Genomic DNA, 17,777 nt, shown 5'->3' on the forward strand with positions numbered 1-17,777 from the left:
TGGTAGTATTACATATGTTAAGTGCTGCCCCCTGTAACACAAATGGAACGATTTATGTCTGCCAAACTTGTTGTTCATATTAAAATAGCAGCACTCTAGCCAGGAGGACCAAGATGGAGGCAAAGCAGAAACTCACCTTCTCTTGATGGTAAGCATTGCTCCTAAGAGGATGATAACAAACATCAGAAGCCCAGCTATAACTCCGGCCATTTTTACTGTGCTGTCAACTTGCTTTTCGGGTTCCACTGCATTGGAATTCTGGGTGGAAGCTCCTTAAAAGATGGAGGGAGAGGAAGGAGAAGAGAAGAAGAGAACTGGTAAAAAAAAAATCTTGCAGTGATTCTGTTTTCACATTCATTTGAAAACCTAAAAATATATTTGCAATTAAATTGCAATAGACCTTCTAACCTAACTTTTTGCCTTTAATAATGGCTAATACCAGATATTTCAGAGCAGTGGTAGGGTATAAAAAAAACCCATGTAAAGCAACTGACTAATATTTTCCTATATTATACTGTTTTGGGGAATTTAATGTTCTGATGCATTCAGCATACACCCAAAAGCAGAAGGATTAATAGCAGTTATAATTTTTATCCCAAGCAGCTTAAGCCACGTTGCAATCCTTACTCATCAAAATGCTGAATGTGAAAGTTTCCAGTTATATACCCCATATTACTATTTGCAGAAACTTTTTCTTCTAAAACCAGAACGCATTTATATTTCTCACTATACCGAAGGCCTGGCTTGTATAAACATACAACTGCAATTATACACGTAATAAGCATTAATCCAGCACACAGAGCACCCTCCTCCTCATCTAATGTATTCTGTGCGTGGGTTCTGTGGCCCAGGCAAGGCAACAAAATTTATACCTCAATTTTTTTTAAAACAGAACATCCTACACACCTAAAAATAAAGCGTATTTAGAAACATGATTTGCAAAGCATTTCTTCTTTTACTTGTTATGATCTGACTTCAATGGTCCTTAGCCCGTGCAATAACTGGGCCTAGCACGATGCCACCCTCTGCCCCTTTGCTGGGACTACTCAACATGATGCTTGTTACATCCCTTAGCTTTACAGACATCACCGCTTGCTGCACAGAATTTTCCCAGATACAGCTTAAACCACAGAGCTTGATTTCAAAAGCCCTGGAAGATTTGAGTTGTGGCTACTCTAAAGATTGAGTTAGCCTATTTTTATTACATTCCTAATATACTTTACTACCACTAAAAATACCACATTTACATCGGATGGAGTTAAATGAATTCATTTTACGTGAATCACAGCCTTATCTTGGGTTTCACCTTTGCTGCTGGAGTCAGCCACATCTTCCTCTACAGTTTATACATTGTAAGAAAAGGCAATAAAAGGTGAAAACAGTGTCATCACTAGAAGACAGTAATGTTTTGCTCTTTTCACAGCTGTGTTGCTGACCTTCTGGAAAAGCTGAATCACTTCTGTCCATGCAGTCAGTTGTTTGTGGGAAGGATATTCAACCGAGTCTGTATTTTGGTGAGACAGTAGAAAGTCTCACTGCACTTTTTATTTTTTGCCCATTTGTCACTTTTTAATCTGTGTGTGGTTTAAAAGACCTCTGTTTGCAAAGATGATTCCCAAAGGTGACCATGATCAAATCATGTCATTTAGGGCTTTCCAATATGTTCTGAGTAGGGCCTTAGCTGATGGACTTCCTTGGATGAGGATCAGCTCTTGAATGACGTATTATAGGCTCCTCTCATCTTATCTTGAAGGGTAAATATGGAACAATGACGCTATAAATGCAAAACAGTAAAACACACCACATGCAGTGATAAAGGAATGATTTCAGTTTTCCTAAAGCTAAGCTGTTAATCTAGTTTGCCACAGGAATACACAAAATTTACAAAGAAAAATTTTCTTTGCCGTTTTAAGCACACGTGTAATTTTCAGCTTTTTGTCTCTGACAGCTGTACTGCTCTGCTGTGTCCACCAATTTTCCCATTCAGTTAAGAGTTCACCAGTAACTTCTATGTACGTATCTAAAATACACTAAAAGGACTTCTGAGCATGAAAATAAAATAGCATATCAGCTGCATATTACCATCTTTGTTTGACAACATGTCTTAGAACAAATCTGTCCAAGAATTGAGCTATATGCCATCACACAAGCAATCCTGACACTATCGCATAACAAAACAAGTGATAAAGGTGCAATTGTTATCCTGAAAATGGCTGAAAGTGTTTGTTTGATGTGCAACTAAGAAGTAGTCCAAATTACCCTTCACTCGAGTGGCAGTTACTCCTATGACCCTAAATGATAAGTGTTGGAGAATGGCTTTCTACCAAACAGCACAGTCAGACCCACCCCCTTTTTTTTTCATACCATCTGAATGCCCTCATGAATTGTGAGCCATGTTATAAAAAAAAAAAAAAAAAAAATCAGAATGTGCTGTCAACTCCATCCTCTATTCCCTGGATTGGTTTGATTCTGCCAGGCTGTTGCTTATTACTACAGGCAATGTGTGGTGAGCGTGTTTTTATTTGATATTTCTCCTCCCATTGTAGACTACTGCAGTTGTAGAAACAGAATAAAGGCTCATTATCCATCCTGACACCTACACACTGTAGTGACTGATTCACTTGAATCTTCTATGTAACTCTTTCTATCCATCTTGGCAAAGGCCAACAATTCCTTTAGGCTACTAGTCCAACCATTTGTAAGTTGTCTTAGCTGATAGCACCTAGGAATTGATAATATGAGAGGGTAAGTAAATTCCTGAGTCTCAGTTCTTAAATCTTTGCACAATGAAGCAATCCCATGAAGTCCACTGTTTTCCTGTCATTCCAGCATAATTTTCTTGTAGATGCCTAAATCTGCTGTGGTGGCTTATACTCCCACCTGCACCACCACCAGCTGTAGGCAAGCAGAACATTTCTATCCTGGGAGCAGGAGGTCTATGAGCTGTTAGTGCAGTTGCAGAAGATGACTTCTGCTGCTCCTGACAGTAATAGTTTAGAATTCAGTTTTGCTTCTCTCCTTTACAGGCATGCATGCAGACCTGAAATCTTCTGAGCACAGGAGCCCATAAAAACTGCTCTATTTCATACAAATGTCTTTAAGTACAATTTTCTTTCTGAAAAACAGTGTTTATATACTGCTCATATCAAAAGCAGAAAAAAAAAAAAAAACAAAAACACCCTATAACCACAGTTCCTAGCGGTGACTTCCACCACATTTCCAAGGATAAATTGTTCCTCGTAACTGAAGCTGGATACAGGTATAATAGGATATAGATGGAACAGGTCACTACTGTTATTACTGTGTGTATTTCAGTGGCACCCAGAGGCTCCCACTAAGGTCAGGACCCCATTACAGTGCACTAGCATGAAGTAGGACAATTTTCTGCCCTAAGCTTGCTTTCTTAATAAGGAAGGCAAATGATGGAAGACAGACGGAGAAGTGAAGACCACAGCTCCCTTGACTCCCTATCTGTGCATTATCTACCAGACCAAGTTAATACTTTCAGGGATTTACGTTTAATTGCTTTTATGTACATTCATGTACTGTACAAAACACACTGCCCTTAAAGCTTGGTCAGTGGCATGAATCTAACTTTCACAGGTATCATCATTCACCCAGCACTCCGTTATGTGTTCAGAGCTATTTGAAAATCATAGTCCTTCTGCACTGATCTAATTTTTTTTTGGTTTTTCAACCCTTTCAGGATTCTCATAAAGAGGTCCAACATCTTGTAGACAGAACCATGTATAAGCCATGTATTCATGGGAGATACTGTTCTTGTGACACTGCAGAGGTGCAGAGAGCAGAGCACGAGCAAATGCGCTCTTCACATGTGCTCACCAGCCCACGAGAAGTCAGGTTTATGGTTCATCGAGCAGGGACAGCTTCAGTAATCCGCTCACAGGCACCCAACGTCTAATCCGGCTGTGCTGCTGTGGATACAGAGATACCTGAATTCCACACTATTTCAGTAAGGTGCAACGACTGAGAAAATGGTTTGATGTTGTGCCAGATTCTTGGGGCTTTCACAGTCTTTTAAATTCCCCCTTGCTTCAGATCACGATTAAAGCCGGAACTGTTGTGGCTGATAACTTAAGGACAGGAATTTTGAAATCCAAAATGAATTCCAGTGGAGAGAGCTGCCATTCGTATTCCAGAGTTAGATCTTTCAGAAGGTTTCTTCAGCTGAAAGTGTTTCTGTCCGCAAGGAAGAGCTGACATGTTTAGCTACTTTGAGCTGAACAATGGCTTGCAAGTGATTCCAACAGCAGAAATTCAAGTTTTTGTCAGTAATAATTGAAGAGGAAACTATGCCCTTCTATGCTCGAAAGTGAAAAAGCTTCCACTTACCAGCAAGTATTCATTTGTAGCATTATACATTTCTAGAGTGAAATTCATATCCACTTTAAACCCTCTTAATGCTCATGCAAGGTAAGTAATAAATTACACTATCTACTTTACAGATCTGGAAAGATTAAGGATATGCCTTTGGTATCACACAGCAGAGCTGAGGATTGACATTTCTGGACCGACACACTGTGACAGTGCTATCGGACCACACAACTTCTCACAGACAAAAGGAAAAACAAAAAATAGGGAGAAACAGAAACGGCAGCTAAGTGAAAGAAGACACAGTGGCAATCTTTCACCTAGCAAGCTGGGGACAGATATATTATTTGAAAACAATAAGCCACAAGATATAAAGTGACCTTCTCTGCAGAGGTGGCATACTAAGAACATCTAGGAAAGAATGATTATTAAGTGTATATAGCTAAGCAGGACTGATAACACAAGTTTCTTCTATAAAGCCTACTTCACGGAGTCTCATTTGAAACAGTAAAGCAGCAATTACAAGATTGCATTAAAAATGTAACTGGCAGGGAAAAGAACTCGAAAAAGCCATAGGCAGGAGGTAAAGACTGGTATTTAAGTCAAATTTCCAACTGGTGAGGGCATAAAGAACAAAGTCCCACAATGGAAGTGGTACCACAATCAGCAGCAGCGCCACTGCATAGGAGAGAGAAGTATCTTAGACCACAGCAAGAGTAGGAAAGAAAGCAAATGAAATGGCACGGGACAGGTGGGTCAAACACCTGGGGGTAAACAAACAAACCAACCAACCAACAAGGCAGAGCAAGTGTAAATAATGGAGGGGCAAGTAAGCCTAGCAATGACTATGTTTGGTCTCAAAGTTGTAACAACAAAGGATATAACTCCTCTGGGCAGAAAGTCACTGTTGAAACAAAAACTAATCAGAAAAATCACTTCAAAGCAATAATTAACCCAGAAAAAATAATGAAAAATAACAGGTTAAAAGTCATTATGAGTTCAAATGAGCTGCTCAATTAATCAGAGTAATTTCTTTGCAGCATATAATGTCTTGGCAGCATGCTGAATGTAAAATTTCTTAATGGACCTAGAGGCTGATTTTCGAAAGACAGTTATTCTCAAATCACTTGTAAACGTTATTTCCTTTTCTTTTTCTTTCCTTTCATGGCACTTTCTATGCAAGTTGCCTACAAATTACTAAAGCATCTCCACATGTACAAATGTTTTCCCCTGTTTTCAGGGTCAGATTATATCTAACCTCTGAAACACCATCTCAGATAGCCAGATACCTCTAACAATAACATTGAGACAAAGGTAGAAGGGCACCATTCCCTGTCTCGATGAAGAATACCTGCTAGATAGCCCTCTGCTCTGGCTGCCTCATTCATGGGCTGTGTCAGGCAGAACTGCCTGCAGCTCACCAGAGCACTGGGACGAAGAGCTACCTGCAGTGCCAGCGCTTCTACGTATCGTAAGGGACCAAAGTGAGATGGAGTGTGTCCAGAGGACGGCTACGAAGCTGGTGAAGGGCCTGGGACACAAGCCCTGTGAGGAGCAGCTGAGGGAACTGGGGGTGTTTGGTCTGGAAAAGAGGAGGCTCAGGGGAGACCTCATTGCTTTCTGCAACTACCTGAAAGGAAGGTGTGGGGAGCTGGGGGTCGGCCTCTTCTCACAGGTAACCAGTGATAGGACTAGAGGGAATGGCCTCAAGTTGTGCCAGGGGAGGTTTAGGTTGGAAATGAGGAGACATTTCTTCTCAGAACGAGCAGTCAGGCATTGGGACGGGTTGCCCAGGGAGGTGGTGGAGTCACTGTCTCTGAGGGTGTTCAAGCAAGGTTGGACGTGGTGCTTGGGGAGGTGGCTTAGTGGGTGACATTGGTAGTAGGGGGATGGTTGGACCAGATGATCTTGGAGGTCTTTTCCAACCCTAATGATTCTATGATTCTAAGGCAGATTCTACTTCAGCTGCAGCTTTGCTTGTTGCAATTCATCAAAAAGGAACACCCCCAACACGATCACTAGACATCACGTCACTACGCCAGTCTTCCACCTCCAGTTATTGAAGACTGCAAACAGCACAGGCCTACTCACTCTGGCTTACGAGTACAATGAGACATTCTCATTTCTTTAAAGAAGCTCAAAAGGAGTGGAAAGAATGATGAGAGCCAAAAGCTTTCAACCATATTGTAAGTGGAGAGAGCAACAAAACAAAGCAGTCTTGGAGAGAAAGACAGACCTGAATTTATATGAGGGATTATCAGGCATACAGGTTGAATCTGTAGGAGGATGAGGGTAAACACACAGCGAGGAATCAAGATTAGTGTTACTAAACTGAATGAGAATTAAAAAACAGCAGTAAGAGAATAATTGATTCTAGAGATTCCAGGCAAATCTACCACAAAGGCTTTTCTTCTCTCCTTCTGTTTTCTTCCTCTCTCTTCAGAACAGAAGCACTTAATTTGTGCTAAAGGCAGATATATGGCCCCAAGAATGAGAAAGGTTACTACGTTTACTTGAAAGAAGAGCTTGGATAAAGAGCAGCTGTTGCGATGTCTACAAGTGATGTGATGGTTCAGAGGGTGATAGCACATTTCCATTTTAGCTCTCCACTTTTGCAGAGCTATTTAAAATTCAGCTTTCAATTATAAAAATGGAAAAAAGAAAAAAAAAAGTCGATGTTCCAAAAGTCCAAATTTACAGACGTGACTTAATTTTTGTATGGTCTTATACACACAGAGAGGAGAGAGATCAATCTTTTGACCAATACAGACAAAAACATTACCGTGCATGACGATGCCGCGGCTGTGTAACAGACATCACAGTCTACGAATAACAACTAATTAACCTTTGCACCAGCCAGTTCCCGTTAAGCACCTACTCTGCTCTCATCATGGTGATCATTAAAAATCCACAGCCAGACCAGCTGCAGAAATTACAAAAACAGTGAGCAAAGTCCAGAGGTGGGTATATAATGAACGCTGGAATCAGGCCACCTCTGAGCCCGGCTGGTCAAAGGTGCTTTAAGCACCACGGTGGCCTACAAAACCTGTGCCGATAACACCTCACCCGCAAGCGGACTGAGCAGCATGCAAAGGAGGATACTCGCCATTTTACAGTAAAAAGGGAGTTGTGTAGGCAATGCATTAGGGAGTCTGCATATACCCACTCTACGTGTGCTGCATGAAATACTGGGAAACCTTCTGTACTTTGCGGAGTTGAAGCTGCACTTTCAGACATGTCTTGAATGAAGATTTTTATTTTCCGTCTAACAGTGGTATTAAGAAATGGTCTGTTCCACACATACCACTTTTATGGCATTGTCACCTATCCTGATGCTACTGTGTAGTTTTTTAAACGTCCAGTTCCTGGAAGAAACGGAGAAGCTACTGCGTTAATAATAACCTGATTCTGAACACGGGCTGAGAAATCTATTTAAGGAAAAAGAAACAATCTAATTGTAATAGCCTTGGGTTTGTTCATGCCTTTGAAAATGCTATTTAAGGACGCTGACATTAATAATTGCTCATGAAAACCTTTTTAAATGATCCACAGTACCTGAGCAGCAGTCGCTGTTCGTGTCATGCCTCAGCTGCTTCCAATGCATCTCCAACATATAGGGAAATGCAGAAGAAATACCAACCACCCCACTAAGGTGATGGAAACACATGAGGGTTAGGAACGTGCAACACCATTGCCCTCTGAAACAGGGCCCCCTTCCTCCTGTTCCTCTGTCCTCAAGCTCCCCCACCTCCACCCCATCACTCAGGCCCTGTGCAGGAGGCTTCAGGGGACATTCACACAGAGAGGGAAAAAATACCTGAATTTCACAAGCAAGTCATCATCCATTGCTTCCTGCGTTCAAAACCAAACCAAACCCTTACTGATTTGCCCGTCACTTCTGGTTTTAATGCCTAGCTTTTTCTCCTCATTTTTAATGCCTTTTTCTCCTCTTTTGCCTGGCTAGTGGTTCAGCTGCAAACAAAGGTTTGATTGTCTGCTCACAACCAGCCACAACCACAACACAGGGCTAACAGCATCCCTTTTCACCAGGCAGTCCTGCTGAAAGGGGACAACAACCCCCAGGGCACCCCAGGTAAATCCATGCCTGCGCTGATTCCAGGAGGACTTGGCTCCCGCTATAATAACCACTTTTATCCTGAAAACCCTTCTTTGCTGGAACAGCTCCAAGTATCTCCCAGCAGTGGACGCTTTCAATTACAGAGGCAATGTTTTCCACAGTCTGCTGTTGCTAATCTGTTCCAAATCTTACCTTAAACATTGTGCCTGTCTTTCAGCCTCTCCCTTCCCACTGTTTATTTTAATCGTGGAGCCCTGGTTTTGGGGTCTGTCAGCGCAGCAGAGCTCTGGAATAGACAACGTCCTCAAGAAACTGGGCCACAGTTACCAGACTCAGTTCACTTGTGGCCTCATCCAGTTCTGCACCAGCTTCTTCACTCATTAAGTGAAGTTGGTTCATTAGCTCCCTGGGTTAAAGATGCCCCCAGAACAGAAATTTTAAATCCCTCTGTGTCAGTCTCAGTACCAAATTTGATGAAAATAAAGATGCTCACTAGTTGAATGGGCATCAAAATGCCAGGAAGTTTGATTTGTCTTCCCAGCAGGGAATATTTTTCAGTAAGAGCAACATAAGTGTGTCTGTTATTAACAATTAATTAGAGTGATACATGAACTTATGCTAAAAAAATAACTTTTAGAAGGCTGAAACTTGTTCAGGGTTACAGAAAAAAAAAACAACATTTTCATGCCTCCAACTTAAGAAGTGTGATGAAACTCTCTGAAATAAATAGCACAAAACAGAATAGACCTGTCACAGGAATAACATTCCAGTGTATCAAAAGACAAAATGCAATAACAAACAGAACTGAAGTGGGATTAGATCTGTTTAAAAATACATTATCTGTCTACAAAACTACAATATATTTCAGAAAAAAAAAGAGCCCTCTTAAATTTGAGGGAACAAAAGCTATTAAGAAACAGCTTTCATATGCAGCAAAATTGGGTACAGTAGGAATTTTTTCCTCCTAAATTTTCCAATTTTTTGAACTTTTATTCCTCTATGATTTCATTGGTCACCTTTCAGACTCAGGCTCATGTCCAAGGTCTCAAGATTGCTATACACTCATCGTCAAGACAGTTCCCTTTTGCTGGTATTAATCCACTACAAAAAAGCAAGACTATTTATCTTAACCTTAAAAGCAATTGAGCTACAGAGTAATCCCAGTACCTTTTTGCCCCATTATCATAACAGCCACCCTTATGTGTAAATTAATTGTGGAGTAATAAAGTCATATATGTGTACATATACAGAGGGATAACCACGCAGCACTGGAAGAGGAACATTCATACAAAAACTTAATCCATCCCTAAACTGAAAGAACACCCCTCCTTTCCCATCCCTTTACATTAATCACACAAAACTCCACAATGTCCCAGCATTTCATCCTATGCCTATCAAGTTAAAGCAGCAGAAACTGTTTGTGCAAGCTGATGCGTTTCTCTTCTAGACTGACATTTTCTGGGGTGAAGCAGTGGTACTGGTTCTAGTGTTATGCACTATGAGGCAAGTTTAGGACACACAGACCGTCAAGTTCAAACTGCAAAATCCTCAAGAAGCTCTGAGCGTCTCCATTTCTGTGAATGAGCTTTATACCATGCTACTGAGGCTCGATTCCACAAGGTCTCTGATTCCTGCAGAAGTTTGTATGAGAAGGACTTACAGAATCAAGCCTTCATTTTCCTGTCATCACCTCTTCAACAGCAGAACCAGGCTGTTGAAGCCTAAGTGTAAGCAGCAGCCCCACGAAACGCAGTAGCTACTTTGATGCAGAAATGCTAGATCATCCCCACGCATGCTCAGGGAGATGCTCAGCCTCTGCAGAGGGCCAGCAAGGGGTCCCTGGGCCTCTTCAGCCACGCTCAAATGCTCGTGTGAAGGTTTACGTGCTGCCTGGGTCCCCAGCTGACCCTCTGCTCAGGTGTCATCTGATTCACATCAGTGCAGAAGTGCTGCATAAAGTAAAGCCCCCTTTATAGCGTAGATTTAATAATTGTAAAAGCATTTTCGCATGCAAACAAAATATGAAATGAGAAGTCAGGAAGCTGCTCAGACTTCTGGAAGTTTCAGCAGTCTTCCTTTCCCTGAGCTGATAATCACCTGTGCTCAAGAGGTTGGGTGGGTTTCGCGTGGTCACCTCTTGCCTATCTATTGCTGCTAAGAACAAGCAAAACCGTTCCCAGGCAGCATGCACAAGAAAAAAAAAAAGGAAAAAAAAAAATGTACCTCATAATGGTTATTAAATTTCCATTCTTTAATTTGCAAGAACTCACAATTTTTAAAAAAAGCAGAAATAAATATGAAGAGATAAGGAACCATTAATGAGCCCTCTGCCTTGGTTTCAATTACACTGTGAAAGTAATTTAATGCACTTTAAGAATACAAGAGGTAATCGCTCTCTTTGGTAAGAGGTTGCAATTTTCTCTAATAAAGTGTCAATATAAATACGTTGTTTTAAAACAAAGAGAACAAGTAAGTTATTTCAGAAAGAATGGGACGTATTAAAACAAATGCCATCAAGGAAACCAAATGGCAAAATTAATAAACAAACAGGTTGAATGCAAATTGTATGGCAGAGAGCTAATAAATTGGAATTTAATTATAAGCTTATTTTTAAAGAGTGTTTTATGCTAATGATATGCATCCAAGTGACTAATGCTATGAAAGATGACATTGCTCCAGTAATTTAAAAAGAGAAGTAGCACGTCTGAGGAGAGATGTTTATGGCTGGAAGTGGTCAGAAATCTGAGACCAACGAAACTGAAATTAAACACATATGTAGACACAAAAGGTTAATGTTGCTTGTGGATTGAAAACTCACTGGCAAAACATAAAATGGCTACACGGACTGGACAAACACAGGGAGCTCTCTGATGGACTGTCGAATGTCACCACAGCAAAGGCTGATGACAAGTCTCTGCCACTGGCCCCTTCCACTGACATCAGCCACTCGTACCGAGATGCCCGACAGGATGAAGCGAGCTCAATCCATGCACCTGCCTGCCTGGGCACCCACCAGCTCTGCTCTGGAGGGTGCACTACTGGTGCCACGACCTCGTGCTCTGAAATGCTGACACCCTCCCTGACACTGAAGCCAACACACAAAGATATAAGAGCTTTCTTGGGACCACGAGGATCAAGTTCATCTAACAAGGAGCAGCACACAGGAAAAACCTGCTGAAGAGGGCACCCTATGACAGATGAGAAGTAGCTCCTGTGTGGAGCTGAGCTGAGCAGGGGTTGATGTGAGCAGTCTATGGTGAAAATGACATCTCAGCAACGCAAAACGGGAGGAGGACAAAGTGGGAAAAATCCAAAAACTCTTTAATGGACTAGAACACTTTTTGAAAGAGTTGTCTAAATCCATTTTATTGGTCTTGAGGCAATGGGACATACAAAGCAAATTGCCTCTCAGCCTGCTGAAGTAGCGACAACAGAACACCCTCACGCACTTCTTGAGTAATTAAAGCTCCTCAGCTTCTGAGCAGGTGCCTTGCAGCAACACCCAAAATGTGTTGCAATCCCCCAGTACCACACTGCCTAACACTTTTTATTGCTTAATTACTCCCACACTCATGTTTCCTGCCCTTGCTAATCCAGCACTTCAGGAGAATACTTGCCACGCTTAAACATGATTTGATTCTAATCTTCCTGTTACTGGTGTAAATCAGAACCCATTTCACTAACACTAATGGAGCTACTGGGGTGTCAAATATCTATGAATGGAAAAAAACTACGCCAATAGCCAGAAATGAACTTTTAGTTTGGCACCAGTAGTATGCGTCTATTTCCCTGCATCAATTTGAGAAAACAAACAAACAAACAAACACAACCAAAAAACCAAAACTATTCATTTTCTTTTGTACGAAGTCCAAGTGGAGCTTTAGAGTTGTCAATGCTGAGATTAGCCTAGCTAATTTTAGCCTAACTCCAAAAAGTTTATTCTTCTTGCCTCTTACTGAAGACACCACAGTGGTATCTTTGCTAGCAGCTCTGATCATTTTGTTCAGGGGAGAACACAGGCTCGCTCATTCCATCCTCAGAGACAGCAATGCAAATGAAGGTAAATACAGGGCAATGCTATTAAAGATAATCAACCTAATGAGTAGACAGAAGACATCACAGCCAGAGTAGGTCATCTAGAACATCCCCACTCTCAGTCTTCGGTCACATCATAGTGTAATTATAGCTCTGTGAGTTCCTCTGTTTCTCCACCCTGTAGAGATGGTGCAGACACAAAACCCCTCTACAGGGGTTTGGATGCTGAGTGGCTGAGTCCTTCTGTTCATACACAGTTGATATAAGAATGGAATACAGCCAGTTGACATACAAAAATCTTAAATTATGGAAAATCCACAAACCACAAAACCATTGTTTAGCTACTGTTCAGCTGCCAGCAATGGACCGTTAATGGGCTGTTAAATTATTAAGGCTATAAATCTGCCTGTGGTGCTATGTTGCTTGTGTGCTGCAGCCAGCACTATATGTTTGGAAAGCCAAAACTGGTATAAAATTAGCCACAGCTACATTCCAGTGTCAGTTGTTAACGGTCAGACATTAGGAAATACAAAATTGCCACACTCAGAGCAAGGACAGGGAGCGTGGAGATTTCTACAGAATTTTCCACACTCCACATATAAAGAAACAAGATGTGCCTATAAATCAAAAGCCACATCCATCAAGACAGTAATCAACACTAGAGCTACCATAATTTTTTGTCCTTTCCCACTCATGTCAATCAAGAAAAATCCTAAAGAATAAGATCACCAAAAAGTTCTAAGCATCCTCAGGCTCTAACCCTTTCTTATTTTTCTTATCAAATTAATATTAGTAAGAGATCATTTTTTTAAAAGGAGCCATCATTCAGAAACAATAGCATAAGGGTAGCTTGCTGGCTCTTCTTCATGACCTAACAGGTTAATGAAAATTAAATCCATTAGCAGAAGTCAGTTCAGGGTCAAACACTTATGTGAGCCTTGTCTGAAGTACCCAAATCAGACAGTGCAAATCAAAAGATCACTTAAAAACGGAACTTTTCAAGCTATCACGCTATGTAGCTGTTGTTTTTTTTTTTTTCCATTTGAACAATAATCATAAAGCAAGTATCTTTTCTGTTAACGTGACAACACTCACCCACCAACTCCAAAAATAGCAACCACTAAAGTGGGAGAAGCTACAGGTTTCTAAAAATGAATCAATCCAGTTTCTCTGAGCTCACGAAGAGACCTTCAGGGATGCTCTGGGCAAACCCTGTGCAGACTCTTTTCACCCAGACTTTACCCACTCCTGCTCTTTATCTTTCTACCACCAGAAAGCCAAAATAAGATGCCCCAAATGGTCACACCACTACCCATAGACCAGAAAAACCAAGGGGGAATGGACAGGAGACTGAGACACACAGAATGTCAGTAACCCAGAGAATCACAGAATCACAGAATTGTCTAGGTTGGAAGACACCTCCAAGATCATCTAGTCCAACCTCTGTCCTAACACTAACAAAACCTCCACTAAACCATATCACTAAGGACTACATCTAAACGTCTTTTAAAGACCTCCAGGGATGGCGACTCAACCACTTCCCTGGGCAGCCTGTTCCAATGCCTAACAACCCTTTCAGTAAAGAAGTTCTTCCTAATATCCAACCTAAACCTCCCCTGGCGCAACTTGAGTCCATTCCCCCTCGTCCTGTCACCAGGCACGTGGGAGAATAGACCAACAATGAATTAAGGAACAAATGAATTAAAGGAAGATTTTATGAGGAACTTCTAAAGAGGAAACAACAAGAGGATATAGGGACCATCAGAGCCATAAATGAAAGGGAGAGAGGGCAGAAATTGGCTTTCCTCCTTGGCTTTCAGTGGTGACACAACCGCTTACAGCCCCCCACCCCAGGCTGCAGCACAAGGTCTCAGCACTGACTGCAGCTGCACAGGTGGGAACCCCACACACTGCCTGCACCCTGACGTGCTGCCCTCAGGAGTACACTGGGCAGTGGCTCCACATCAAGACAGAAAATGCCCTGCTGCTACCCAGCAGCTGTTAGCTGGGGCTCCTTTGATCCCTCCCAGCTCCTCAGTAAGTGCACAAGTAGAAGTGAACGGGAGAAATTAACTAGAATTGACTCCTGTTATTGCAACAAGGCAGGAGTAAGGAGAAGGAAGAGTGGAGGGTGAAATAGGGTGGTGCCTCTTAGGGAAAAGGGCCATGGGTTTCTGCCCATTTTTATTTTTTTTTTAAACTCTAGAAATACTCCCCAGGCAGTAATGGTTCTTCCACATTACAACAAAGAAGTGAGAACACAAGATACATTCCCCTGTTTGGGAAATGGAGAGCTCCCTCTAGCATGACCCATGGTAATTATCCTATAATTTCCTTCCAACTCATTTTGAGACTTGATATGTGTTGAGGAAGTCTTTTTACAGCTACTCTGTTTGTGTTACAAGTAAATTGCCTTACCGACACCTTTGCTGGCAAAGTGTTCCCTGGGGTGATTTTGAAGTCCTTAGAAGAGTTGTTAAAAGCATCTCTAAACTCCAAGAAGTAACCCAGACATTGTCATCATTGGTCCCCCAAGAGCTACACCTTATGAAGCAGCCTGGGGATCAAAGCATTGCATCTTAACAACATTTTGCCAAATCATTCATATCTGGTTTGCTCAGTGATAACGCTAGGTCTATTCTGAATGTAATGCAATGAAAATAAGAAATGTTCTCTATGACTTTGCTGAATTATACCATGAAAATGGTGTGATATAAGAATTGTGCCCTGCTGTGTTCAAGGTCAGGATTTTCAAAACCTATTAAAAGTCAGGCTTACATGAGATCTTCTTTTACTTATCTACTTTATGCAGTTATGGAGAGAACGAAATTAATCGGAAGCTTTTTCAGTCACATTCTGCCAATAGCAAGAATGGTCCTCAGGGCACGAAAGCTGTCGATAGAACAAGGGAAAGGAGGAACCACAGAGAGACAGAGAGAGATACCCTGTCTTCAAAAATAACAGGGTCTACACACATAGTGAAGTGGCTCTGAAAACATGTTCGGTCTTCAGTATCTTCCTTCAAAAATAAAATAATAATGATAATAATAAATAACAACGATAATAATAATAATAGGCTTCCTCCATGAATAGTAACTGTAATCAAGTTGTGTCACCACTGCAGCCTTTATATGACTGGCATTGTGCTTCACAGGAAAGAGAGACCCACGTACCTTTCGTTGCCAGCCGGACACAGTTGATTTTTGTTTCCTGCAAATAAAAAAAAAAAAAATAGAAAAAGGAAAACATCAAGGTGTGTAACTTGCCCATCTGCTACAAACATACATTCCTTATATAAAGGTACGAAAACAAATAAGCATTTTTATAATACTTCATCTCTGAAAATACCACCAACAGTTTGAGTTGCAGAAAATACTCCATCCTAATGGACTCGCACACAGCTGCTTCTCTAACTGTTGGGAAGTTAGAGTGACACGTGTTTCCACACTCAGTGTGTGAGTGATGGGTCCTGCATAACTGCCTGATTAACTAATAGAATTTACCAGCTAAATGACCTGGTCTGTAATAGGCAGACAAGCTTTGGGTCAAAAGCACATGCATCTGTACATCTAATTTTCATGCACCATTACTGCAAATTGGGTATTTATTTAAACACATGGCTAACAGACACCTAAACAGTCATTTGAATATTTCAGCTCTCTGATATGTATGTGAAGCAAAACAGCATGTTGTATGGCTAGTTCTGCCAAATGAGCCATTCAAACACAACCCCAACCACTGCAGTTTTTCATTGCAGAGCTGGGATAAAACCCAACGCTTTTGTGCAATCCACCTCAGAGTCCACAGATCTGTGTAAACAGGAGCTTGGATCTGAACAGCAACACTGTATTATTTGGCTTAACTAAAAGCTCAAATTCAGCAGCCTTCTCAGGCCATCTCCACTGAAAATAAATCCTTTCTGGTATCCCAGACTCCCCATCCTGCATCACCTACTGCCATGCTTCTGTCCAATGCACCACTGCCATCTTAGTGTGTTACCTTGGATAAAAACCTGACTTTGTCAGGCAGGAATCTGCTGCTGGGTTTTCTTGGCACTTTATGCCTTTACATGCTCCTGTACATGTCTCAAGTGTAATGAATACTGCATAAATTACTGTACAGAACAATACTACATTAATATGGATACTGTCTGGGCCCTGGGAACAACATCCTAGCAAGCACACTGCTGAGCACCTTGTTCCAGCCTCAAGCAGTAAGATGAAGACCGTAAAGTCTGAATTTGTTCTTGCAGAGAGGGAAGCTGCTCCACCGGCAGCAGGCCCTCCTCAGCTCCAGCAGAAATGGACAGTCCCAGCGTGCTGCTCCCCCCACACTTACATTGCATGCAGGATTGGGAAAAGTGCAGGACCCACACGCTGGGGAACACAAGACCAATTTCCTCTGACCTCTTTTCATGCCCTCCTCACAAAAAGCAGCCTCACAACTGTTCTTTCCCAGCCACACAGCCCTCAGTGAGGCACTGAGTTATTGTTTGTCCCAGCAAACTGGAGGCATCTCTTTGGTGCACTGACCTTTCTTCTCCCTCAAAAAGAGCTCCTCTACACAACCTGCACAGCTGTTGACACTGCAAAGTCAACATGACCGTACAACTTCGCTCCACGTTCATCTCTGCCTCATGTATAACCAGCTTGAACTGCCAGCTATTCTTGAAATCAAAAATCTTTATTACTAGTGATGTTATATGAAGCAGGAAAAACACAGCTTTATTTTCAGAGCACAGTCTGAGCAAATAATGCTGGGAATCAGAAGACAGATCTGATGTACTTTGCAATCTGAGTAAAGATGACCTGGAAAATCAGTAATGAAAAATAAAATAAATATAATAAATACCAAGATAGCATTTTTTTGCAGTCTGAGTCAGTAGGCACTTGCACACATTGTGTTGCGGACAATTTTCTTGTGCATCTATTGAGATCTGCTAGCTCCAAAGTGCAACGAAAATCTGGAGAAACTCGTCGATGTTGGGAGAAGAAGAGGTGAGAAAACAAAAAATGAAATCTCGTCAATGATGCTGTAACTGATCTCATTTGAGCATGTGCATATTCCTGAACATTACCCTCCCACAGGGTAATTTGAGCAGACAGGATGCAGTGTGTTCTGTTTGCATTTACATCTACTAATTGCTGTATTTAGCACAGCTAATCGCCGTTATTAGAAGACAGTGATCTGGCACTGCCAAAAGCAAGGGTAATCAATCGCCAGAGGAACAAGACATCTGGACTTCAGAAATTTATTTCAAATTGTGTCTTCTGAGAAGGAAAACATAAAAGAAACCTGCACAGACACCAGGCATCCAGCTACCAGGGATGCC

At 41.6% G+C, this 17,777-nt stretch overlaps 1 protein-coding gene across 13 annotated transcripts in view; it reads right to left on the reverse strand.

Moving 5' to 3' along the window:
* Positions 1-17,777, reverse strand: part of PTPRT (protein tyrosine phosphatase receptor type T) — a 565,545-nt gene that overhangs the window by 69,842 nt on the left and 477,926 nt on the right. For all 13 annotated transcript variants that reach the window (XR_005824772.1, XM_040575465.1, XM_040575469.1 and 10 more), the window contains 2 exons: positions 15,619-15,655; positions 137-272 (listed from right to left, as the gene is read on the reverse strand). Coding sequence is in view for 12 of the 13 variants with exons in the window: in XM_040575465.1 (XP_040431399.1) it covers positions 137-272; positions 15,619-15,655 (173 nt within the window). In the remaining variant the exon portion in view is untranslated. The remainder of the gene's footprint in view (positions 1-136; positions 273-15,618; positions 15,656-17,777) is intronic.

The sequence above is a fragment of the Cygnus olor genome, chromosome 16 (assembly GCF_009769625.2).
Source record: "Cygnus olor isolate bCygOlo1 chromosome 16, bCygOlo1.pri.v2, whole genome shotgun sequence".
Taxonomy (NCBI): Eukaryota; Metazoa; Chordata; class Aves; order Anseriformes; family Anatidae; genus Cygnus; species Cygnus olor.